The following is a 25,949-nucleotide window of genomic DNA, read 5'->3' on the forward strand; positions in this document are numbered from 1 at the left end:
GGCTGAAGTCTGTAAACCTCCACTCAATCGAAACTCACATCCTTTCTGCTTATATTACAACAAGCTGCTCGGAGATACTACATTAATGTATTGTGTATAAAGGTTTACTTTTCTGACATCTCAAATGGATCACCCGGTATTATTGAAATTCACTTCTGGTGAGAAGAAATGGCATAATGCAAGTTCTCTTTAAAGTGATGAACACAGCTGATCTTCAAAATTAATACTAGATGGTAAATAATAGGAAACAAACAAATGTATTCTTCATTCTTGTAACCTCTAATTCTATTAATGATAGTCCAGGATACACCCTATACTTTTGTAGAAGGTTCAAGATGCACAGTATATTTGCAAATAGTGGAACATAATTAAATTGAATCCCATAGTGCAACAGCAAAGGACTACCACATGGCTTTCTGTAGTTAAATGCACCAAGTTTCATAACCACCGTCATCTGGTTTTCTACACAAGAACCAACTTTTCACTTTCAAATAGCTCCCTAATTATCTTCATGGTACTGGGTGGTTTCTACTGTCATTGACTTTTTATTAAACTTTTTAAGCTTCCATGTTTTCCTCTTTTGATCTTATTACACAAATAGAACCTTTTCGTTAAATGGAATAAAAGAAGCAAGAAGTGACACATTCTACACTGCAACTCTCTCTCAGAAAATAAAATTCAGTAGGTTAGGTGTGTCTCACCACTGGGCTAAGTTCCCGCAATGCTGTGCAGATCCCCTGACAATGAAAAGGGACTTTCTGATGATTAGGAAATTTTAACTTTTTAACTTTTTTTTCTTCATCTAATGCAATATCTTTTCTTTCTCAAACTTTGAAGAAGATAGAAGGTGAGTTTGAAAATTTAGATATTTGTGAAGGTACGCATCTGGAAATTAGTCTTTGAACCTACTTATGATATTGACAACATGTGGCATGAAGTTTAGCCTTTTAAGAACATGATTATGATGCTACAAATATTCGTATATCACCATGTTAAATACTTTGCACTATTCAGTTACCTGATATTCACCACATGTTAAGTTTTACACCAAGACTTCCCAATTTAGTTAATCACAGAAGAATTCTGCATATTCCATATTTGGGATGGACTGATAATGAAATTCTTTCTGGTACTGATAAAGGATAATTTGATGATCAGATATAAAATTACAAATGTGCCATGAACAACCTGAATGGTTCATTATGTAACTAAGAGATTGTAATGGGATTTCTCCTTTAAAAGATTATACTGTGTATTTAGATATTTACTTTACAAAACTAGACCGTATGAATTATATGTTCATATTCATAAAAGCAATAATAAAATGAAACAATTTTGCACTAAATTACAGACTATTTATGGAAATATCAGACTGATAAAATTATCGCCAATTCTATCCATCAACTGATATGCCAACATAGTAGGGATGGGCCGATATGAAATTTTGGCCGACACTGATAAAGTACCGATATAAAATTTACCGATACCGATAACCAATATTCTACCGATCTGATATAAAATTAGATATGGTACTTGAAGAACATGAAATATTCCTTGATCTCCTTAACAAATGTGTGTTTCGAGGTGACTGCAGTGGAAAAGAAGTTGAATATTTAGACAATTACTTTTTCAGAAAGTAGGGCATTGAGATTGTCCATAAAAATTACAACAAAATGGCAGAATTTTGCACTAAATTATAAGATATTTATCGATATATCGGTTTGGTAAAATAATCGGTAATTTTACCGATAAACTGATAACAATGATATGCCTATATCAGCCGATACCGATAGAGTACCGATTAATCGGTCCCATCCCTACTACATAGGTTGATACCAATAAGAATACCAATTAATCAGTCCAGTCCGTACTTCATGTAATTCAAACATTGAAACTAGATTGATGATTAATTTAGATTAATTTTCTGGTACCACTCGGATGAATAATAACTTCTTGTTTTGTAAAAGTATGGATTGGAGCTGAATAGTAGCCGATGCAAAAGGGATAAATACAAAATGGTAAATACCTGTTATCCTGTTGATGGTTCTGCACAGGGGCCTTCTGTGGCTGATACAGTGGATGCGTTGTTGTTGGGGGTGGAGGTGGTGGAGATTCCGAGTACCCATCCTCTGGAGGAGGAGGTCTAACTGGTGGCATCTCTCCCGCTTCGTATGGCACCTGCCGATGAGGCTTCTCCGGCCCCGATGGATAATGCTGTGCACTGGACGGATGCTGCATGCGAGGCTTTGGAGCCGTGGGAGGCGGATGGCGGGCGAACTGCTGGCCAGGCCCTGGATGCGGATACATGTGGTTGGCCGAGTTCGGGGGAGGGTACGTTGAAGAATGGACGTGAGCTTGGGAATGTGGAGGGTAGCTTTGGGGCGACCCATACGGTGGATACGAGGCTATTGATTGCTGTGAGTGATGAACTGGACTCTGCTGATGATGATGATGATGCATCCCTTGTTGAGCTGGATCCTGGATGTAAGGGCTGGCAGGATATGCATTTGGTGGTCGCTGTTGCTGCATCTGCATCTAGAAGTAAAAATAGGGTGGAATTGTTTTTAAAAATGTATAACGTATATATTCTGTTAACCCTTAAATTGTGAGGTGTGGTCTCACAGACCGCTTGAGGTTCTGGAAATTTCAGATTACCGCCTTTCGTTTGAGCTAGTGTCGCCACCTTCCGTCTACCTTATGCAATAGTGTCATTGGCCCTCCTCACAGCATCAGTTTCTCGCCAGCTTGTCGCATGTAAGGAGTGAAGCTTTTATTATTTACAAGTGCAGTCTGCCTGACGTACCTCACAAGGAGCATTATGGTGAGTGACGTGCAGTCTTCTATTAGAATTAGAAAAACTAAAAATATTTTTGAACACTTTTTGCTTTCTGTAGTATTTTACAACGGCATCGGGATGACAAGTTCAATGCTTCTAAATAGTCACATGGGAGAAACGGCATCAAAAAAAAGATACAGTACATCCATAATAATTTTTCCAAATTACCTGATATTATAACACAGTTGAAAGCTCAAAATAATCCATGACAAAATTTGCTTTCTCTGATTGATGAAATTTCAGTAACGTTGTCTTCAGAAACTCATGGTGTTGCTAAAATTGTGTCAGACAAGCTCAGTCAGGTATTACTGAAAAATCCCGGTTACAAAACACTGTGTCAAATTTATAAAAAGATTTATGGTGAAGAAACAGACATTGAAGAGGAATTCACCGAAGAAGAACTGTGGTGTTTTTCACATGCGCCTGTGATGTCATGCGACGGGGAAGAACATTTTCACTGTACAAATCATTATTCACTGACAGACGCATGAGCTTCACACAAGAAAATCTCAGGATGACCTTCCTTACATACTGTAACAGCTTTGAATAAGGCAAGAGATCTAATAAACAAATATTTTTTCAGATTTTCCTGTATTTGTTTATGCTTATTTTTGTAATTTTTTGTGCTTATTAACTTGCTTATTTTACTGTTTGATTGTGCTTATAAATCTGGGCTCTAGTCATCAGTATTGATTTGGCTCTGCTTATAGTGTTTATTTGTGGAGTTAATGTAACAAAAGGAAATAGCAAGGGTGACATATCATGTTGATAAAAGACTGTGGATTCTGAACTTTCTTATGCTACAAAAGAACAACTATCTAACCTGATTAGGTGGTCGAGCATGAGGGTGTCCTGCAGGGGGATGGCCAGGGTAATGAGGTGCATTTGTTCTTGCTTCCCTGCGTCTGACTTCCTCTTGGATTTCCTGGATCTTTGCTTCTTGTCTTAGCATATCCCTCGCTGACTGTGATCGTAAACCAATCTGCTGTTGAGGTAGCAAACATATTTCAATTATAAGCATATTTTAGACCAAAACTTGCTACTGAGGTGCATAAAAAAATAATGGATTAACATCAAGATATGTTAATGAAGATTTGTATATAAACAAAAAGGATTAACATCAAGATAACATGAAATTACCTACGTGAAATTTCAAGTTTTTGCATTGCACAATTAGGCAATTGGATAGTCATTATAGTTTTTCTTGTATGTACGCATTGCTTGCATGATAAAATTATTTTCCTGTAGTTTACGGTTATTACAAGCATAAGAAAAACAGTTTTTTTTCCTTTGTGACGTTTCAGGAGAACACACGCTCCTTTCATCAGACATTTATTTTCATTTTGACTAAAGATACAGTTATAACAATGGTTAGTAATTTTTAAACAAAAAGAATCTGTTATATAATGGATGTTGTCAATGTTACATTGTTGTAATATAGCAACTTAACTGTGAAAAAAACAGTCTATTTTATTTTTATTTTAGATTTTTTTAAATTATGAATCCCAAATATCATCAGGTAATTCAAATTCATCATTGTTTTCACAAAGTCTCTTGATGTTTTCTGTTACATTAAATTTTAAAGATGGTGGCTTACTCCATTTGTGAAAAAGAAAACTCCACACTGGATCTATGTTACCATTTTCATTATTTAATTTATTCCAGTGTTCTTCTGCAATGAACGAGGCTTCCCAGACATTCAACTCTGTGTTTCCCGTTATTCTTTTTAAAACCCTTCTCTTTTTAATCAAATGCTTCTCTTCGATGATATGAGTTGACAAACCTGTTCTTGGGTTTAGATTTATAATGTCCAAATAGTGTTCGTGCCATCTTATTGCCATTTTCCTTGCTGTTTGTCCCACATAATCTTTTGAACATGAACAACTTATATTATATATTCCTGTGGTTTCCACATCTGGTAGCGAGTTCCTCATTTTGAATTCATTAAATGTACATTCCAAACTTCTTGGTGATTTAAAAACAATTTTGAAATTAAAACTTCTAAAAATTTTTGCAATTTTATGTGAGAATCCCTTGTGGAATGGAATGCACACAAATTTCTTTTCAACAGATTTTTCATCTTTGTCTGTATTTCTCTTTTCCTTTAGTTTTCTTGCGACTTGTTTTTTGATTTGGTTTATTCTGTTAGTGTGAAAGCCATTTTCTTTTGCTATATTAAAGAGCCTTTCTTCTTCATTTTTGATATCCTCATTATTAGAACATAGTCTTTGTGCTCTCAGGAAAAAATTTAAAAATATGTTATCCATTGTTATACGCGAATGTTCTGATTTGGCATGGATGTATTTTTCCCCCGCTAATTTTTTTCTATGGACTGATGTTTGAATTGTTGAGTCAGTTGTCTTAATTTGCAGATCAAGGAAAGAAATTACATTGTTATTCATGGGTTCGCAAGTGAATTTTATGCGACGATGTGATTCATTTAACGATTTAAATACGTCCATGATGGTGTTCTCATTTTTAGCAATAATTAGCACATCATCTACATATCTGATGTAGAGTTTGATATTGTTATAACTGTATCTTTAGTCAAAATGAAAATAAATGTCTGATGAAAGGACCGTGTGTTCTCCTGAAACGTCACAAAGGAAAAAAACTGTTTTTCTTATGCTTGTAATAACCATAAACTACAGGAAAATAATGGATAGTCATTTCTGATTAATTTCAAAGGCTCACTGCCTTTATTTACTAAGGGTATGGCGTCTGGAGGTCCAGACCACATTTACCGCATCCATCATGAATAACACGAAATGCTTTAATTTTTTAAAAAAAGAAATAAAATTTTGTTTTAATGTCATGTTGGGAAAGGCAGAAAAAACTCATACTGAACTTTATAGCTGACAGTGCCAGACTGCAGTGCAGGGATGTATGAAAATATTAGCATAAGAATATACACTAAGTGATCATTGAATTATTACTATTCAGTACAAAGTAAATGTGACCGGCTGACCACATGATGATAAAGAGGGTGATGTTGGCAGCCAACAGAGCACTGAGAAGGAGTCTTCTATTCAACAGTAGGTATGGACATGATGGGTAAAGGGAAGAACTTACCATATTTTGAGAAAGGACAGATTGTAAGTGCATGAAGGATTGGTGTCACGATCTCAAAACGACTACGCTTGTGGGTTGTTCGGGGGCCACCATAGTGCAAGTGTTAAGAAGATTGGCATCAAAATGGACAAACAACAAACCACCGACAGAGTGCCGAGTGCAGCAAAGGGTTGATGTGTGAGGTGAGCTCTGGATCCAAAGACTCATTGGGTCAACAGGGCAGCACAGTGCAACATTTGATAACTGAATATATCCTGGAACAGTCCAGAAGAATTGATAGCATCATGATACGAGGGCAAATCGAAAAGTATTTCCCCTATTTTTTTTCAGCCGAAATATTAGTGATTGAGAAACTGATATATATATATATATATATACCAGGTGTAGAAGTATGAAACCGGAATTTGTTTGCAAGAAGTAAACGGCTGGTGTTTGCAACTGAGAAACAATATTTTATTCAAAGTAAGCTCCATTGCTAGTTACACATTTCTCCCACCTTTCCGGCAGGTTATGAATGCCACGCCAAAAAAAACGTTCTTCTTTTGAAGCGAACCAGTCGGCGAGCCATGTTCGTACATCTTCATACGAATTGAAGCGCTGTTCTGCAAGAGCGTGTCCCAGTGAGGCAAATAGATGATAATCTGAAGGAGCTAAGTCGGGAGAATATGCCGCATGCCCTAGTATCTCCCATTTGAACTCCTCGATCGTTTCCCGGACCCGTTTTGCTGTGTGTGGTGAGGCGTTGTCATGGAGCAGGATGCCCTTGTGTTACCTTGCTTCATATTCCGGTCATTTTTCACGTAATACTCGATGTAAATTGATCATTTGCTGTTGGTAGCGATCTGCGTTAACGGTTTCACCGGGTTTTAGCTTGAAATTCGTTGTCTTCGAACTTTTTCGGAGGTTTCCCACGTTCCTCGTTTTGCAAGTCAAAATCGCCACTTTTGAATTTCTTGAACCACTCGAAACACTGTGTTTTCCCGAGAGCATATTCGCCGTAAGCTTCGACGAGCATTCGATGCGATTCTGCGGCGGTTTTCTTCAAATGATAACAGAACACCAATGCTGTCCGCAAATCGTAGTTCTTAGGCACAAAACTCGACATGTTCCGGGTGTGCAACACCTTCCTCTGTCTGACACTCGGGTTACTGTGTTCCGATTTAACGTTCTCGGGAGTGGCGGGCAGCAGCTGGCGCTGCTTACGCGATGTTCCGCGCCCTCCACTGCTGGCTAGCACCATATATCGGTCAATTCCGGTTTCATACTTCTACACCTGGTATATATATATATATTCAATGCAATAGGTTTTTCTTGGAACGACTCAGCGTTAAGTCTCGACTGCTCTGCGGCATGGCACTGCTGTCAGTTTCCAAAGATGGCTGTAGTACTCAACACGGCCACGTCATATGAGCAGCAAAGTGTTATTCATTTTCTATGGAGCAAGGGACGAACGGGCATCGAGATCCAAAGGAAAATGCAGCCGACGTATGGGGACAAGTATCTTGCTTTGAGAAGTGTGCGATGGTGGTGTTGCGAGTTCGAAAATGGCCAAGAAGACCTTCATGACAATGAGCGGTCGCGGCACCCTCATCTGCCTCGGAAAATGTCCTTCAGATGCACATGCTGATCCGCTTTCACCATTGCATCCACACTGGTAATGTTTTCCGTTGTGTTTACGATACGGTTGACGAATCCTTGGGGTATCCTGGCAGGACAGATGTTCATTTGTGACGACGAAGCAAAGACCACTGTCTGGCGGTGGTTCCATGATCAACAGTCCAAATTCTACAACAGCGGCATCTCCAAACTAGTGGTGGGATGGGACAAATGCCTGAACCGCTGTGGTGACTACGTGGAAAAATAGTGCAAGGTACATGGAAAAATGTCTGTATTTTTCAATTTGCCCTCATACATTACTCTCTTGCACGTATGGTCTATGCCAACAGATGCCCACAATGCAACCAACTTCTCACCAAGGTTCAAGATTTGACTGGTGCAATGAGCATGAACAATAGGCATTAGATGATTGGAAGAAGGTGTGCTACTCTGATGAGTCGTGTTTGTTACTCCACGTTGTGGATTGATGTGTTTGCATTTGGCAATGTGAGATATTGGATCCATCATGCATGGGGGGGGCAAGTATATGGTGTGGAAAATATTGAAGTAGCAAGAACTGGAACCCCTGGTGTATGTGGATGAATGTACAAATGGTGCTCACTATCGGCAACTACAGTACTTGGTGACATGGTACACTATGCCATGTTGCACTTTTTCTCAACTGGTGCTGGATCTTTCAAGACAACAATGAATTATGCCACTGTGGAGATCTTGTGTAGGATTAGTTCCAGAAACATAGTTTTGGCTTTCAACACATGGAAACTCCGCAGATATCAACCCAAAAGAGCACGTGTGGGGCTTTATGGTAAGCATGTCAGACATTTGGATACACCAGCGACTTCCAAAGGCTGCATTACATACTGCCACGTTGGATGCCTGCTTCTGCAAGTGATCATAATTCAATGATCACTCAGTATAAATGAGATACTATACTGAAAATTATTTAAAATTAAACAGTATAATATTTGTTTCTGAAAGATGTCTGTCTGAATGTGTTTAAGAATACAATATTGTGAAAATATTTTGCTAGATCAAAAAGCCTTGGGAGTAAAGGTGCAACATTGAAAAAAGAAATTTAAAATTATTCTCATTTCTTTCAATTGTAATTAAAATAAATTATAGCAGGAGGGTGGGGGTAGCAGATCTTCAAATCTAGTAGGTGAATGTAAAGAGAAAACAGAGATGAAAGTAATACTGTAAACTTCTCTTATCATCTCAATGCCCAATGTGCACATCTTTCTCAACAATGTGCTTAAACAGTATTTAAATGAGCAACAGAGAAATTAGACAAACAGTTCACTCTTATTAAGCAATACAAATATAGTACATAAAATACCTTTTACAAGATAACAAGGTGTAAAATTATTAAACAAAAATGAAAATTAGTAAATAAGGAAATTAAAGTTATGCAAGTCATGATTAGTACAAGAACATTCTATAAATAAAGCTCTATTTGCATAAATCTATAAAAGTGAGACAAACCTGATTATTTTGGGGACCATATGCATCTTTCTGAGGGATATATGATGATGCTGGACGGTCCTTCATTGGTCCTGTCATGTTTTCGACCTGACGATGCAATGACGATTGTGACCCCCTTAATGCTTTTTGTTGTTGCTGATTCCTGAAATCAAGAACAAGATACATAATTACTTCTGCTTGCAAGAGAGTACATATTAAATAGCAATGTTGGAGACATTAAAAAAATATATAAAATCACATGAACCTTGAACCCTTCCATGACTCATTCTCTCTTCCAATCCTGAAGAAGAACTGCAGAGGAACTATATAGATAGATAGGAACATGAACTTAGGTAATGACTTTCTATTGTTTAGTGACTAGAATCATTGTATGGAGACTGTTAATGTATAATCATGGTCACAAAGTCATGTATCAGGGTGGCCACTCTAGGGCCATAATAACATTCAAGTGTATACAAGCATTATTTCAACCTTATGCATTACCACCTCTCACCAATCACACACACACACATGATATAAAGGGTCTTTGCAATTTGAATGTATCCAAAATTTCTAATTCAGTTCAATTAAACGGTATATATATTTAAAATATTTAGTTTAAGGTATGGAGTTTAATTTGTCATTTCGCATACTCAGACCAAAAGTACATCTACAAACACAAGCCACAAATGTTACGGGATAGAGTAATGTATGAAAAATTGTAAATTGTATAAGAATTTCAAATTGACCTAAACAACTTCAAGATATCTGATCTTGCAATAATTTTTCCATATGCCAGGCAGATTATTCTGCAAAGAAAACTAACAAAGCAAACAGGTTTAGATAATTCGGTTTTATTTTCCACATGGCTTTTTCTTCCCTTCCTTGATAAAAATAAAAGCTAAATTGTGAAAAACATGCCTCAGGATATTAATAAATATAAACTAATTCAATGAGATTTGAACTAATAAAAATTGCAATTTGTTACGTCTATGGAGAAAAATTCAAGCAGAATTCATGCATAATTCCTGGTGCCAATAATTCACGTATAATTCCTGGTGAGTAGCCACCCTGTATATGCTGCATGAAGAGTTGCTTTTGCTTGGAATTTTTGAGCCATCTCACTTCACATCTCAAGAAAGTAACTGGTATAGATCATACGTGATGGCCACATAGTAAACCTTGTTCTGCAGTGTAGCTATTGCTAGTTGAATCTGTACATCCAAAAGAAAAGTTTGATATCCTATATTCATTTGTGTAAGAATATTATACAATATTTTTTGAGTAATTCATGGCAATATCAAGCTTCCATTTCTCTGTATTTTTAATACAGTTTGTGCCTAAACATGATTCCTGTACTTAAGAGGAGCCTGTGGGCTTCAATAAGTCTCATTGTTCAATGCTGAGCATTCTAATATTATGAAGCGCATACATTGCACATGGTTTTCCCTAATTTGTGTCATTTAGTGGCAAATACAGGGTGAGTCAGAAATATGGGTACATGTTTGAAGTAAATGTAGTGTGTTACTGTACAATGTAGAGGGAAATGGTGAATGGTATAGGAAAACTAAAAATATTTTTTTTCATTTCGGATAAGTGTCACGATGGGGTGGGAACTCCTGCCTCACCCTCTCTGCAGTCCCAACATTGCACCCTCTGACTATCATCTGTTCGGTTTTGTGAATGAACAGTTACGAGGCCAACACTACCAGATGACAGTGGACATACAGAAAGCAGTGCATCAGTGTCTGCGAGCAGCTGGAATGGAGTTCTACCGTAAGGGTATTTTCGAGCTTCCAGAAAGGTGGGAAAAATTCGTGAAAAGAAATGGAGACTTTCCCTCTACATTGTACAGTAACACACTATATTTACTTCAAACATGTATACATATTTCTGACTCACCCTGTACATACACAAATTATATTTCAATGTGATCCAACATATTAAAGGACAAATTTCTGCAATATTCAGTGTGTATATGTTCCAAAAGTTCACATGCATGACAAACTGTCACAAACTAGAGTCCACATCAGCTTTTCAGTAATTAAAATAAAATGCATCATACCTCTCATCATGTGGAGTAGGATGCTGCTGCCCCCTGTTTGGACTAGGTGGTGGATACCCATTGTGATTCTGGTGTTCTTGGTTTCTATACACACTGATGTTCTGATAGAACCTCTCGCCCTCAGCCTGCTGTTGAGATCCTGATAAGCTTGGATTAGATGCCTGCCTCGTAACTACACTGTGACCTTGGCCTGGAGGGACATTCCGTGAATCGTTCAGATTCTGGGTGGACCTGTAACAAGAATCAAGCATAGAATTAAATGGCATGCAATAGATCATCTTGTACATTAATACTTCACTTAATTCATTAATATTTTCTATAATTATGAGCCATTATTGTATTTAGTGAAATGACACAAAAAATCCCTGCATTTTTAATAAAGGGATGTTCTTACGCATGCATACGCACAGGGGAACATGGAACAACTGCTCACTTTTCATTTATTTATTTCTTATATTTGTGTTTCTTTTCCCTCCAAGTGTTTTGTATCCATCTTTCTCTACATTTTATTCTTCCTTGCAATATTTCTAATTGTTTACATCTCCCTTTCTCTTAAACACAAAACATGACATTGTATGATTTTCAGTACATGTCTCGCCCTCTTAGGGAGAATTCACATCGAAGTAACAAGTGACACGTGCCACTTGAGGAGTTCACCAATTTGATGCAGGGTCATGCCACTATGGTGTGAAACATAGCTGCTGATTGGTTCTTTCCCAAGCAACATGTGCCACCTGTCGCTTGGGTGTGAATTTTCACTTAACAACCTGATTAAAAAATGTTTAGTACATTCATTTCCCCTATTGTCAAGGAGAACACCATGTTAACAAAGCTTACAGAACATGTATATTATTCTTAAAAATGGGCAAGGTCAGTTTTGTACACAGCTTGCTTATATCACTGAATGAACAACAATAAAAATGGCTATACGTGTAACTCTACACATCATATTGACATGTAGTACGTCGATTCACATCATTTGTTAATCTATGCACAAAATTATTCAGGTACTCAAGGAATTCCAACGAGGATGGTGGCAATGGCTACCGAAATTAATAGAAAATTAAGTAAAATAGCTTTGCAGAAAACGTGAGTACCTGAATTATCTATTACCACGTCTCTCATTCCCATAGTATGAACACAAAATTATTTTAAGAAATTACGTAAACTCCCTTACCTTGATCTCACTGCCCCATTAGCTGTTGGTGGATGTGCGGAGCCCTCGTAAGCCTTCTGTGGAATGCTGTTTGTAGAAGATGTTCGACTGTAGCCTGGGTTGTAAACTTCATGTTGTTTGAAGTGGGAATTTGGTGGAGTATGTATCAAATCATTATTTCCACCTAAAATAAATAATAAATGCATAAACAAATAACACTACTTGTAACCATCCGGCTTTTTTTGACCCAACTAATTTTACATAACTGAAATATCTTATAAAATTATGCATCTTTACTATGATTTTAATGTTACTGTAGTTCTTCACAAATGTTACAGCAAAATGTCCCTCTTAGGGACATGTCACAGTCTAGAGAGAAGCATAAGAAAGTGTGCCTAGAAGTTTAAAACACACCACCACAAAGCTAAAAAAAAAAAAAAATGCTAGTGACTTCTGGATGCAGATTAGATTGTAAGGCTGGAAGTACAAACAAGAAAATAAAGCAATGAGATCCATATTTACACATCCTATGTTGGAGAGCAAAATTTGTAATAGGTATACTTTTACATTTATTTATTCATTTAATATATTAGCAAATGATTGAAGGATTGATTGTATACATGACATCAATTACAAAAATTCCTTTACCTAAGGAAAAAAAAGTAATATGGCGATGGCTGGAGGGTTGGTGGGGGTTATATCCTACTTCCCCAAGACTTAATTTAAAACGAAGAAATCAGGCAGGTGAAAGTACAGCACTAACTACAAAAATTGTGACATTATTTTTATGAAACATGGTGGTTCAGAAGGTATGGAATCAGATGCCATGAGGGAGAACCAGGTTCGATTCCCAGGATGGTTGATTTCCAGTGAGAATTTCACCAGCAATGTCCCTGCATAGAGCTGTTCTGGGATTCACCCAGACTCTTAATAAATGGGTACTTGGGAGCAATGCTCAGAGGTAAAGGCAGCTGGAACCTGGTGCTAATCTAGGGTTGCCAGATCTCTAAAATAAAAATAAAAAACGGGACACATAGACATGGATATAGTTAAATTTATAACATTACAAAATCAGTTGCAGTTTAAAGCATTGTTAATGCCAAATTTTAAACCTTTTGAATGCCGAATTTTGAACATTTTGACGAAATATATTACTATTTGAGTGAACACTTGGCATCCTTTAAGAGGACCTTTGTTTAGAATAATCACTAACATAAGAACACTTTCTTTTTGGCATGACGAAATAAAAGAAAACTTCTTACATCACCTAAGCCCTGAATATTATCCACTCCACTCTGATTCCATTGACCAAGAAAAGAAACAAGTAATAGCTGTATTAGAACTAGAACTGCCCTTGCCAGTCATGAGTCGCTTCTTATTCGACATATCGACAATGAGCAGTTCTACGCCAATGTTAATATGAGGATTGAGTGGTAAATGGTAATTGGTATCCAATTAGGTTAGTTATAAATTATTATTAATTTCTTGTTGTGTAAAATGATTTTGAAATTTGAATTCGTTTTTTATTTAGCTAAATACGGGACAAATGGGCATCCCGAGAACATTTTTCGGGACACCGGGACATTTCTTTAAAAAAGGAAACAATCCCGTATATATGGGACATCTGACAACCCTATGCTAGCTAATCACATCACTTTCACAAATAGGCACGATAGTGAATGTGGAGTCCTACCTTGTAATTTCATACTAAATCATTAGAATATCAGTTATTTGGCATCATTGAATTTTATATAGATAGCTTTTCAGTTTTATATAACCTGTGGTGTAACTGCGTGTGAGGGCCAGTGCCTACCTACCGACTGCTGGTCTCACTCCCACCAGAGGTGGGAAATCATTCAACCAGTTACAGTCAGGATGTCAAGCCACTGTAGGTAGGTTTCCATGACTGGCTTACAATACTTTTTCATAGCTCCCCAATTTTCTCACCATGATGGGTGGCCACAGGTCCCATACACTGGCCAAAATGTCACAAAGAAAGTTGTTACACTTCCTCCCACATGACTCGAACCTGCGTGTGTCATGGCCCAAACCCAAAGCCTGAAGCTTTAGACAGCATCGCATGGTAGCTAATGAGTACTAGCAAAAATTTCCTATTGGTCCATACCGAATACACTTTTTTAACCCCTCAAATGAAAAATTATGGTTATGTCTCATCAAATGTAGATCTCTGCAGTGTAATGGAATAATGAAAGCTACCTATATGTATAACAGATTGCTGTCATCTATACAATCAATTCTCCAAGAATATTCAATTAATTTATTTACAATTTTCTTCAGAATGGAACCTTTTTCTTTATAACTTACATATTTTTATTCTTTCAAGTTAAGAAAAAACAATATAAGGAAAGGAAAATTGCTTGTATACCCAATGTGCATTAATTTATAATAAAAAAATTGAACATTTTGCATAAATTTATAACAGATTTGTTATTTAACAAGTGTTAACAATTTTCTTTTCCATCCTTTTAATAGCTCTGATATATTTAAAAGGCAAAGGCATCGTTACACCCAAATCTGAATGTCTAAATTTCTTTCCTCTTCTAGAAACATTAATCCTTATAAAGGGAAAGGTCCATCCTCTGAAATTTAATTTTTACATGTTTAATTAATGATTTAACATACTATTTAATGATGGCACCGATTTTGAACTCTGTATTGCTGGTTGATGAAGTGGAAGACCTCTTCGAGGATCACCATTGTGATTTTGTTCACTAAGTACTTTAGTAGGAAGATCTCTTTCACTCATTCTTCGTGGTCCTGAAAAGTACCCTGTGCATTACTCACTACTCTAGGCTAAATCTATGCCTAATAACTAAAGCATGGCATGAAGAAAGAAACAATGCAGAATTAAAGCATTGTGAAGTAAATAAACCACACCAAACAGAAACATTGCTGTAGGTCACATGCTGTGTGCATTAAACACATATTGATGATTAATGCATATTGGTTAAATCTCTTAACAATGAATATAACTACTGGTACACTCTAGAACATCGTTTCTCAACCTATGGGGCGTGACCCACTGCTGGGTCCCGAGGGGGTGGTTGGTGGATCGCGAAGTTCGGGCTTGAAAATTTATTTACTGTGTCTTAAAATTTAAATTTAAATTACTAAGCTATATTGTTTTATCAATTTAAATCCAACCATTGCACGTAGTCTCTACACAACTGTATTTTTAGATGCTGGCTGATTATCATGGAAAGCCCACTCTGAAAGGAGATGAATGACATACGGAAAAACCTTGCAGTGTTATTTATGCAACCTTGAATTAAAAAAATAAAACTACATTAGCACTTAATTTTTTTTATCACTTTGCTTCAGTAGCTTAAACCACCAAAGAACAGGTTTCATCGATTTATAGAACTATTAACCTTTTTTCAGAGCGAATACTATTTTTAGGTCATTTTTAAAGAATTTTAAGGTCATTCTTAAAGAATTTTAAGGTCATTCTATACTCCATTTTTTGAGATTTTTAGGTAATCAACTTCAGAGTCCTAGTCATAAGTGTTCATTTCGAAGATAACTGCTTCTAGTGTGCATAACTCAGGAAAATGATGAAAAACCCACAATTGCCTACAATAATCATCACATCATATATTTCCTGGAAATATGCAGCATATTTCCACATCAGCAGTTTTTGTTTCTGTTTGGTTAATTTAGAACTAATTGAAAATAGACTGTACATGAAAATATTTACATATATATTTTAAATCAAATACATGAACAGTATTCTCAAGTGAAAGCATAATGTGTGCAAATTATATGTAGTATTCACCATACATACAGGGAAATTTTCTGAAACAAAAGCTAAAGATTAAAGACATAGGGCATAAAAGTAGAAAATCTTAGCTAATGATGGCATTTTCCTTAATATTACAATTTCTCTACTGTGTATGTAAAATAAGAGACTATGCTTATAAAGATTTTGACTATTTTATTTTCATGCTTGATATCAGAAACTAACCTAAAGACACATAAGAATTTTACTTGGGTCTAACATTTGTGAATAGCAGACAAAGAACAATGAAGATTATGCATATGTAAGAGTTTGAGTTTAAAGAACTGATGTTGATTCTTAAATACAATGCAGCAATATTTAACAGAAACATAAACCAAAGTAATATAGTCTTGTGAAGATCTTGACAATAATTTATTTGACAATCATCTCCACATCCCCAGTGAGTTAATACTGATAACAAAAATGCAAATGCATGTTTCAGTTAACTGGTTAATGGTAACTGGGAATAATTTCACGATTAAGGAGGGAGTTGGGGGAAGATTAAGGCATTGTTATCTACTTTAGCAAATCTATATACGTAGTTACACAGCTACAACTACATTATGTATTAAGGTGTATGTTGACAATAGCATATTGTAAGTCAAGTCATGGACATTTCTGTTTTTCTAACATTTCTAACAATTCTATTAAAAATCAAATTGGTAATACAATCCACACATGTCCATGACTGTATAAGTGTCATGGAATGCATTTTTTTTTCAATAATGCAGATTTCATCTCACTGACAGTAACATTGCCAACAATAATGTATATGTGTTCATTAATTCAGCCTATTTGATCAGCATTTAAAATATGGCTTCATATTTTCTAGCAAACATGTTACATAGAGATTGAAGTTGTGGAAATTGTAAGGTGCCAAAGGATGACTTTGTAGCACAAAGTCAGCATAGGTATGGAATGCCAAAGGCCTAGGTTCAATCCGTACTTACGCTAAAATATCCATTAAAATTAATAGTAGTAAACCCAGTTATTACATTCGTAACATAAGTTTGCTGACTATTTTCTAAATGGGTACATAGTAAATTTTTATACATGAACATTTTTTATTTAAATATTCTGATCTTTCATTTAGCAAAATATCAGGCATAATTTTGAATTTGTTGGTTCTTAGAATTCTTCAATTTCTGTTTTCTAATGTTAAATTTAGAAGTTTAGTTATCAAGATATTCCACCATCTTGCCAAATTTGCTGAAAACATACTTAAATAAACTAAATTTTTTAAAAAACTGTATAATGTCACAACTGAGATTTTAACAATAGTAGTTAATCATTTGTTCAATTCTTTAAAGTTACTCAAGTCATACTTAACTAGAAAAAATAGTTGGCAAGCTTTGAAAAGAAAGCATCTACAAGTAAATAAGTACACACTTAATTACAAAATCAACTACAGCCATGCAGAACATATACGCATATGCCAAGAAAACTATAAAGCACACACATAAGAACTCGCCTGTTAATGACTCAAGAAATTCGATAACTGACTAGAATCAACAGCTAATCTACACTACATAATTTGCTATTATATAAAATTCTGCATGCAAGAAACACAGAGAACTAAAGCAAAGTGAAGAATAATTTACTTAACAATAAATAATTCAAGAAACCAAAATAAATCAGAAACATCAAATCTTATTTTCAATTTTGAATATTAAAAAGCAATTTAGTACTAGCTGGTATTCGAGATACACCCCATATCAATCGAAATTATGCAGCCCTGCAGCCTTATGTTCTCACCTTGATTCTATTAGACAAGAAACTGAGGGGAAAGTATACAAAGCAACAGCAAATTACTATTGTTCTAAGAAATTAAGATTTTATGTTGCATTGATAGCTGTCAAGTAAATTCTAATAGTGGACAGAAATATGAAGGGAAATCATATAGAGTTACTTTACGAGGAAGTAACCTTTAAAAGTAGATGACATCCACAAAGTATATTTCAAAGTATAAGATGACCTGGGAAATACTGCAGGTGGTGATTTCTTGTACCGTTTCTAGAGGATAAAGTGTTACCATTCAGCTACACATGCTGATAAATAACTGATTTGTGATTAACAATACTGACACTGTGCATCAAGTGGTACTTTAATATACAGTAAAACATCGTTAATCTGGTCCCTGATAAGCTGGACTTTGCTTAATCCGGACAGGCAAAAGGCCAAACAAAAAGCAGAATGCAAGGTAGGTTTTAAATGTGGCTAGAAGTCAACAAGAGAACTTCCCAAAGAAAAGGCAATCAACCACTGATGACATTCTGTTTCCCGCAGACTTTGTACTGTACTGTATAGTGTATTTAGGCCTATGCCCTTCAAATACACGATAATAAACGTCTTTTGTCGCTATAAACGGAGTTTTAATGCACTTTCTACTGTTCTTTTAGGTTATTTCAGTTAATCCAGACTTTCACTAAACCAGTCAACTTATCCCCCCATTAGTTTGGATCAATGAGGATTTACTGTACTTAAAGTTGCTAGTCTATCTCCTTTTAGTGTGATGAAGATAAATAGATGAAGGGACAAGCTCTATGCTAGACCAGAACTTAAATGAACAATATCTGATGGTGACATTGCTTGATTTTTTATATTTAGTGTCACTTTTCTGCCGTTTTTGGCTAATCATGGCAAGATAGTGATATTGCGAGTCGAGTGTTCAATGCACCTAACAACTGACGCAGTAACAACAGGTACTTCAGGTGTATGACTTCAACTCAATAAAGCAAGAAAATGAAAGTCATGTTTCCTATCACAATTTTTAGGTGGGTAATATCTATAGCTATCATGTGCTTCTTATTAACCATAGTATCAGTTGCTGTTCCTGATCAAGTTTTAGTTACGTTAAAACTCAAGCAAAGATGCTAATCAATAGGGCAAGTGAAAGTAGATAATTTGTAATCTACAGTTCATGCATAGTTTAACTGACTATTTGATCCAAGCATTATTTATATATTGGGTTTATGCATAAATTCGTAACATTTGTGTTTGGTATGGCAACACTGTGGTGTTAGAAGTTTGCTTGTAACTGTTGTGCTTGTGAATACACATTGAATTATGCAAATTTGAAGGAAGACAATGTTATTTGTGGGCTAATGAACAATACGTGTCAAGCGGAAATAAACGAACACTTCCGACATATTCTTCTGTTTGAGTTTAAATGAGTAGCAAAGGCAGCGGAGGCAGCTCAAAACATTTGTGCCATGTACAGGGAGAATGCCAACGGGGAAAGCAGGGCAAGAAAATCGTTTTTTTGTCTTTTTAAAGAGGGTAATTTTGACTTGAGTGATACTCCAAGTTCAGGAAGATTCGGGCTTTAATGAAGACCGTTTAAACGCTTTAATCCACAAAGATCCACGTCAGTCGACCTGAGAATTAGGAAATGTAATGAAATGTAACCATTTAACCATCATGCGACATTTGCATTCCATGGGCAAGTTTCAGGATACCGCACACTAAGTGAAAACAACACAAATCATCGAGTAGGCCAGGAAGACTGCATCATTAAGTGCTGCTGCAACAACAACAACAAAAAAACACTTTCCAATGCTGAAAAAATGTTATGAACTTATACATCAACCCAATATTATGAAGGATAATCAGGGGTATGATTAGTCATCAAGTAACAAATAATGAAGCAAGATTCAGCTGAACCTATGTTGACAGAAGATGACAGTGTATGGCTGCTAATGTTATAAACAATAACATCCTTGGTAGTGTGCAATGCTACCACTGAGTACCTTGTATAGTTTACTATTTCAATTATACCATCATCTATGCCACTCTCTTATCATTGTATTTGGTTTGATTGATTTGATTCATTTCACTTTGCACTTATGTCACTTTGGCTAATCGCGAAGATGAGGATGAGTGATGATATGATGGACACTCACAAACAGCCATGCTCAATGCTCAGGCTGGGATTCAAACCCAGGACACCTGACATCGCAGCACACTGTGCTAACCACTCCGCAACGAAGGACAGCCATTGTGTTTGGTGCAAGCCATTTATAAGCCAATATTTGACATCAGAAAACAAGTAAATAAAGTTCCCATATTTCTTTAAATTTTCACCAATTGAATGAATTACTCTACATTACAACAGGAATGGAATAGATTTATTGTTAATCTAGTGGTATCATTTCATTAGCTATTCACCAACATCTATATTTAGCTTGTAATTGACTGAAAAATCCTGCAATTTTGTTCTTATTTTTATGAATATAAACATGTAATTCACATATCCAGGTTTGTCTAAATATCTAGTTTGTTTTTCAAATAGATTGCAGTCACCTTGTTGGTTGCATGCCATAGTTGAGAATAATAAATAATAAACCATTAATTTTCTATGTGCACTGGTCATCAGTACCAGTATTTTATCTGCATTGGCACAAACTTAATACTAGTCCATGGATGTAAAATCATTTTTTTTCCCTTTGTTTTTTTTTTTTTTTAATGACGGTGAAAAAAGCTCATGAGAAAATACACTTAAATCAAGATTGCATGCAGCGGAAAATAGCAACTTAATAGGAGAATAAGAAATGTGGACTAAGAGTTTTGGTTGAATAATAAAATCTCGACTAAAAATGAAAAAAGCAATTCTAGTGTTGTGTGTGTCTTTCCAGATACACTGCTTCGCAACAAAACTTGCAAATAAATGGAATAAATAAATAATAACAGTACATGCTACACTCATGTACAGTGAAAAAATTAAAGCCAAAGCTGACTGATCCAAGTGCTGCACTACAACGATACACTGGATGTAAGGCTTACTCAACATGGCTGACTGAGGTGTCAAATCAGTGAACATGCCAGATCCTGCTGATTTTGACCTTGGTATCATCATGGTGGTTGTTTTACCCTGGAGGCACCCCTGAGCAAGCAAATTATCTTCACTCCTGGGGCGGTCTGGAAAAGGCTGGGAACTTGGCGTAAGAGAGTAAGACTCACACACAACATCCCTAGCTAATTCATCGTGAACTAAATGATCTACACTGAAACTCACTGACTTTGACTTAGTTCTCTCTATCGTGTAGACAACTTGGTACGTGGTTTCGTCAAGCGACGTTGCAGGCAGCAAGGTTTTCGGGTTCCAACCTTCCTCCATGGCTGATTCGCTTATGTTCGGCGTGGACTTGAAAACTCCATTGGTTTTCCTCAGCTTGTGATTGCTGCTGTCCGTAGCTAGTTTAGAGAAATGCTTCGCCAGGGCTGCCACCCTTCCGCAACCAAATCTAACTGCATCAGGTGATTTCCACGACTTTGTATCTTCCGTGACGCTGTCACACACGTCGAGATTAAGCACGGTACTCTTAAGGACGGAAGCTGTCTCTGTACGACTCTTCTCGTTGGCCATAGCTGCACCACCTTGGCATGCAGAAGCAGTCGTGGACAGCGAAGATGATGACGAGTTCGTATTCTGTGCTAGTGTGGACGATGAAGAGGTTGGGGACATGCTACTTCCTTCAGTGGATGGAACATGCGTGAACTTTGGTGTATGTGCATCAGGACTCATAGGTTTCTCACAACTTTTATCACTAGAATCTTTCTTATCGTTATAATAATTATGAATAACTTTCGATGATGACGAACTATTTTTAACCTTATCACAGTCATTGGTTTTGTCAGGATAGAGAAAATCTTTCGAGTAGCTTGACGATATGAAGTTCTTTTTACCCTCATTGCATATTGCGCAGTTAACCTCACCGCCAGAATCATTTTTGTTATGCATATACTTCAAAATAGAGCTATAATTACTCTTCCCCATTTCATACACATCAACCGAGGCACAAGGGTAAGGACAAAGTAACATATTATTAAAACCACTGGTTTGAAGATCCGCACCTGCACGGTTTGCACTCAGGCTGTGACTAGATCTACTGGATGTCATAGATCCATAGCGTGCACCATTCCATTCGGCACGGTTATCTCTGTGCCCAGAGCGAAGATTGGACAGAGAAGAACTAGGAGGAAGGCTCCCCACTTGTTTCCAGCCACGCACACCATCAGAGTAAATTGCAGAATGAGATTTTGGTAGGAAAGCTGAAGTAGATATTAGTAAGTTAGAATTAGACACAGAAGTAAGCAAAACATCAATATTTTTGTTTATATTACTAAAGACTTTAAAACTAAAAGCTATGACAGATATTGCTAACTAAAGCCACCACCTAAAACCTCTGATTGCCCCAGTAAACTACTAGAGCCCATTCTAGGAATATAGTAACCTTACTAATCCCACATAGTCCACTACCAAGAATAGGTCTGTCTATTTGACTTAAACTTAAAGTATACCTACCTGTATTAAATAATTCACAGTTAAAACATATATTGAAGAAACAAAGTTCATCAAACAGAGGTTAAAATATTGTTAATGCCTTAATATTTAATCATAGTACTTCTTTGTTGTATATATTCTTTTGCAGTGCTCGAAGTGGGGGGGGGATGTGGAAGGATCATATCCCCCTCTCCCCAGCTAGGATAATTTTTGCAAAGCATTCCCTCAGCTGTCTCATTACCACAGGAACCCACAGCTAACCCCCTCCCCCTAACATTTTCCACTTCAGTTGCTGTTCATTTGTAAAATAAAGGTGCATGATTCAGTAACAATTTACACAAATGGTTGCAGTATGTTTTTGTAGCAACTGCTCACACATATATCATAACCATGTGGTTATCAGCATATTATTTTCAAATTTACATTTTTTTACACCTGTTAAATTTTCTATTAAATTACAGTGTGTTTCTTTAATAAATGAAAACTTCCATAAGACTGAAAAATTTGATACTTGAAAGGCAAATTACTAATTTCACATTTTCAAAATATTATTTAAATTTTGAAACAATTATGTATATTTTATTTTATAATCCCATGCTTAAACAGTTGTGATAAGCTTTATCCAGTATTGAAGAACAAATACTATAATGAACAGAACAATAAAAAATAAATATAAGAAAGCTTGAAATCAGTGAATTTCAACATACTAGTAAAATGAAAACTACCCAGTTATTCTTTTTCTATTGTTTCACATTATTCGATACTCGTGAAATTTAACTGTCACTTGTAGAAATACAACTGTACTGTTTTATTAACAAATCCTTATCTCTAGGAACTACAGAGTCTGAAAGATATATAGTTATGAATAGTTTTTGTTTTGTTTGTTAGACTAATTTGGACTGGGCATACAGTTTAAAATTGGATCTGAACCCCTGTGCAACGTGCCTCCACCAGGCACCTGGACCCCTTGGTACAAGGTGACAACTTTATAACTCCACCATAGTCCTATGTCATCTTATATGTAGGTGGTGTCTACCTTTAAAAATATATACTATGTATGTGTATTTTTTGAGATGTATAAAACATCAAACAAAATTATAATTACAATGATGATAAGATATTCTCCACTACGGGGTGTGACCATTTAATTCCTGGAATGGCTGATGCGAGTTACTGGGGGTGTTGAGTCAAGCAATCCAAGCAATTTTGGGCATGTTCCAACTTGCATTTACATGAGCCACAGAGCAAATGAGTAATTTGTTTCTGAGCAGGAAGAGAGAGGAAGGAATATTGTTGACGTAATTACTTTTTCCCCTACAAATCTTGACAGATGACAAAAAGCAACATTGGCTTTAGATTTCATGTGATCTTTCACAATGCTGAGATTTGATAGGGTCATTACCAGTGGTGAAACATGGTGTTTCAATATGACCCAGAAACAAAATGACAAAGCATGCCATGGAAAAAACAGAGTTCGCCTTGGCCAATAAAAGCATGCATGTCTCATTCGCAGTTCAAGACCATGCTTGTGTGTTTCATTGATCACAAGGGATTAGTTCACAGTGAATTCATTGAATCAACAGTGTTATTTGTAAGTGGTGACAAGGTTACAGGATTTTGTTTAGAAGATGAGACCCAAACTCTGCACTGAAAAATGGATCCTCCTACATGACAATGCTCCTACATATGATACATTAAGAGTTCGTGAGTTCCTGTCCAAAAATCAATTACAAAAATGGACCAGCCACCTTATTCACCCCACTCTTTCCAAAATTAAAAAGATGTCCAGAAGGGACAAATATTTGCTGATATTCCTGACATCCAATGCAAAGTGACACCAAAAAAATAATTTTAAGACTGTTTTCAGCAGTGGAACCATCATCTCACGAAGTGCATAGTTTTACAAGCAGAGTATGTGTCGAAAGTGACACAGCCACTAGTGCACAGCCAAGCAAATTCTGCTCTCACATGGCCATTCTGGAATTAAATTGTCACACCTAGCATATACCTGAAAATTTTAAGCACAACCTAACCTAATCAATAACTTGAGTGGCAATGATTGTGTAGCCTTTGAAATTTACATAACACATCACATTGAAAAATATGATTTGTACAATGAATTTACCTCTCCCCATGACAGGTGATGGCTGTGAAAGTAAAGTTGCAAGCCCATGATAGATGGCTCCCTGCTTTGCTACCTCCAATGTCACCATTGGTCCAGTGCGGACTAGATATTCGGCAGCCCTGAAAAATTTAAAAAACAAGATTTAAAGATGATAATCAGTTAAGTGAAGTCAAAACTTATTTATTAATTTGCTATTTAACATCACTTTTTCCATCTCTTTTGGGAAAGTGTGATTATGAAGATGGATTGTGATAACATGACATGTGAACTTACATGACAGCACAAATACAATCAATCAATCACCCATGCACAGGCAGACTTGAACCCACAACTTTTGGTGGAAAGTTCATGGGTCAAATAATTATATCAAATAATTGATTATAATCAATGCAGTCACCCACCATGGTGTGAATATTATTTGTTTATATCCCTTTTGGTGTGTGATGTAAATAAATTTCTCTACAATATAATCCAGTCACTCATAAATGACTAATCACTTACCTTGAATGGTAGTGGTAATTTTAAAACTTCTAAATCCTAATGTACTTTCAGTGCAAAAAACAAAAACTACATGTCTCATAGTAACTTCTATAATGTTTCAAATGATGTAATGACACATGAATACAGTAATGTATATTGAGCAGCATTTAGGTTACAAAATCAATGTGTTGATGATAACAAGGGACTTTTAATTTTAAAAAAATATGTATGTGACAGATCTGAGAATTGTGCAAATTTAATAAAAAATTAAAAATTTAAGAAGTTTCTCCAACAGACCAGTGATTCCTATTTGGTGGTCCACAGACACCAGATATTTATGAAGGGTATAGGATTAATGGCACAAATGATATGAAAAGAATGAAGAATATGTTCGAAATGGTAGTTGGTAAACATAACAATATAGGAAGTCCATTTTTGACTGTAGTTTGGTGTTAAACACAGGGATTTGCATTTCTTGTCTAATCAAAAACAACTAGCAATAGACAATTAATAAATTACATGAAACATAAAAGTTTTTCTCTACTATGTGCATATACAGAAGGTTGCTCAGGATATCTGAATGACTTTACATCACTGCCATCTGTGGAATTGAACTGGAGTGATGGTGCAGCTATTATGAGTCATGTATTGCAGTTTGCATGTGTCAGTCTCATGGTGCAGTTCTCAAATTGTGCGAAAAGTGAACCGTTATTGGGAAGAGTATGTCATGGCTCATTTCCATGCACATTTCTTGTATCACCGAATAGTAAAAACACCAGGCAGGGTCGAAATTGAGAACTGTGGTCATAATGGACGAAGTGTACATTTACCTCATTGGCAGTGGTTGGTTACATTCGGTCAATTATGTACGGTAACACCAATGTCAAGGGGTGTAGCAACTGTGTTTGCTACTGCCAAGGCACTTTCCCCAGAGGCTTCATGGTTGTCATCAGATTTGGTTATGCAGGGAAGTTGCTGATGTGTAAGGTGGACAGAAATGTGAAGGTGAATGCAGCCTACTTTCGGTAATCCATTATGACATCCATCTTCTGTAC

General features: G+C 36.2%; 1 protein-coding gene across 7 annotated transcripts in view; it reads right to left on the minus strand.

The window, feature by feature from the left end:
- Window positions 1-25,949, minus strand: part of cno (adherens junction formation factor afadin) — a 446,647-nt gene that overhangs the window by 18,072 nt on the left and 402,626 nt on the right. For 4 of the 7 annotated variants that reach the window (XM_083138204.1, XM_083138206.1, XM_083138203.1 and 1 more), the window contains 8 exons: window positions 24,415-24,533; window positions 21,860-22,057; window positions 14,851-14,985; window positions 12,229-12,391; window positions 11,052-11,282; window positions 9,008-9,149; window positions 3,660-3,821; window positions 2,027-2,535 (listed from right to left, as the gene is read on the minus strand). In XM_083138204.1, coding sequence (XP_082994330.1) covers window positions 2,027-2,535; window positions 3,660-3,821; window positions 9,008-9,149; window positions 11,052-11,282; window positions 12,229-12,391; window positions 14,851-14,985; window positions 21,860-22,057; window positions 24,415-24,533 — 1,659 coding nt within the window. The remainder of the gene's footprint in view (window positions 1-2,026; window positions 2,536-3,659; window positions 3,822-9,007; window positions 9,150-11,051; window positions 11,283-12,228; window positions 12,392-14,850; window positions 14,986-21,859; window positions 22,058-24,414; window positions 24,534-25,949) is intronic. The other 3 variants (XM_083138207.1, XM_083138205.1, XM_083138208.1) reach the window with 3 other exon arrangements.

The sequence above is a fragment of the Lepisma saccharinum genome, chromosome 16, assembly GCF_977018435.1.
Source record: "Lepisma saccharinum chromosome 16, izLepSacc3.1, whole genome shotgun sequence".
Taxonomy (NCBI): Eukaryota; Metazoa; Arthropoda; class Insecta; order Zygentoma; family Lepismatidae; genus Lepisma; species Lepisma saccharinum.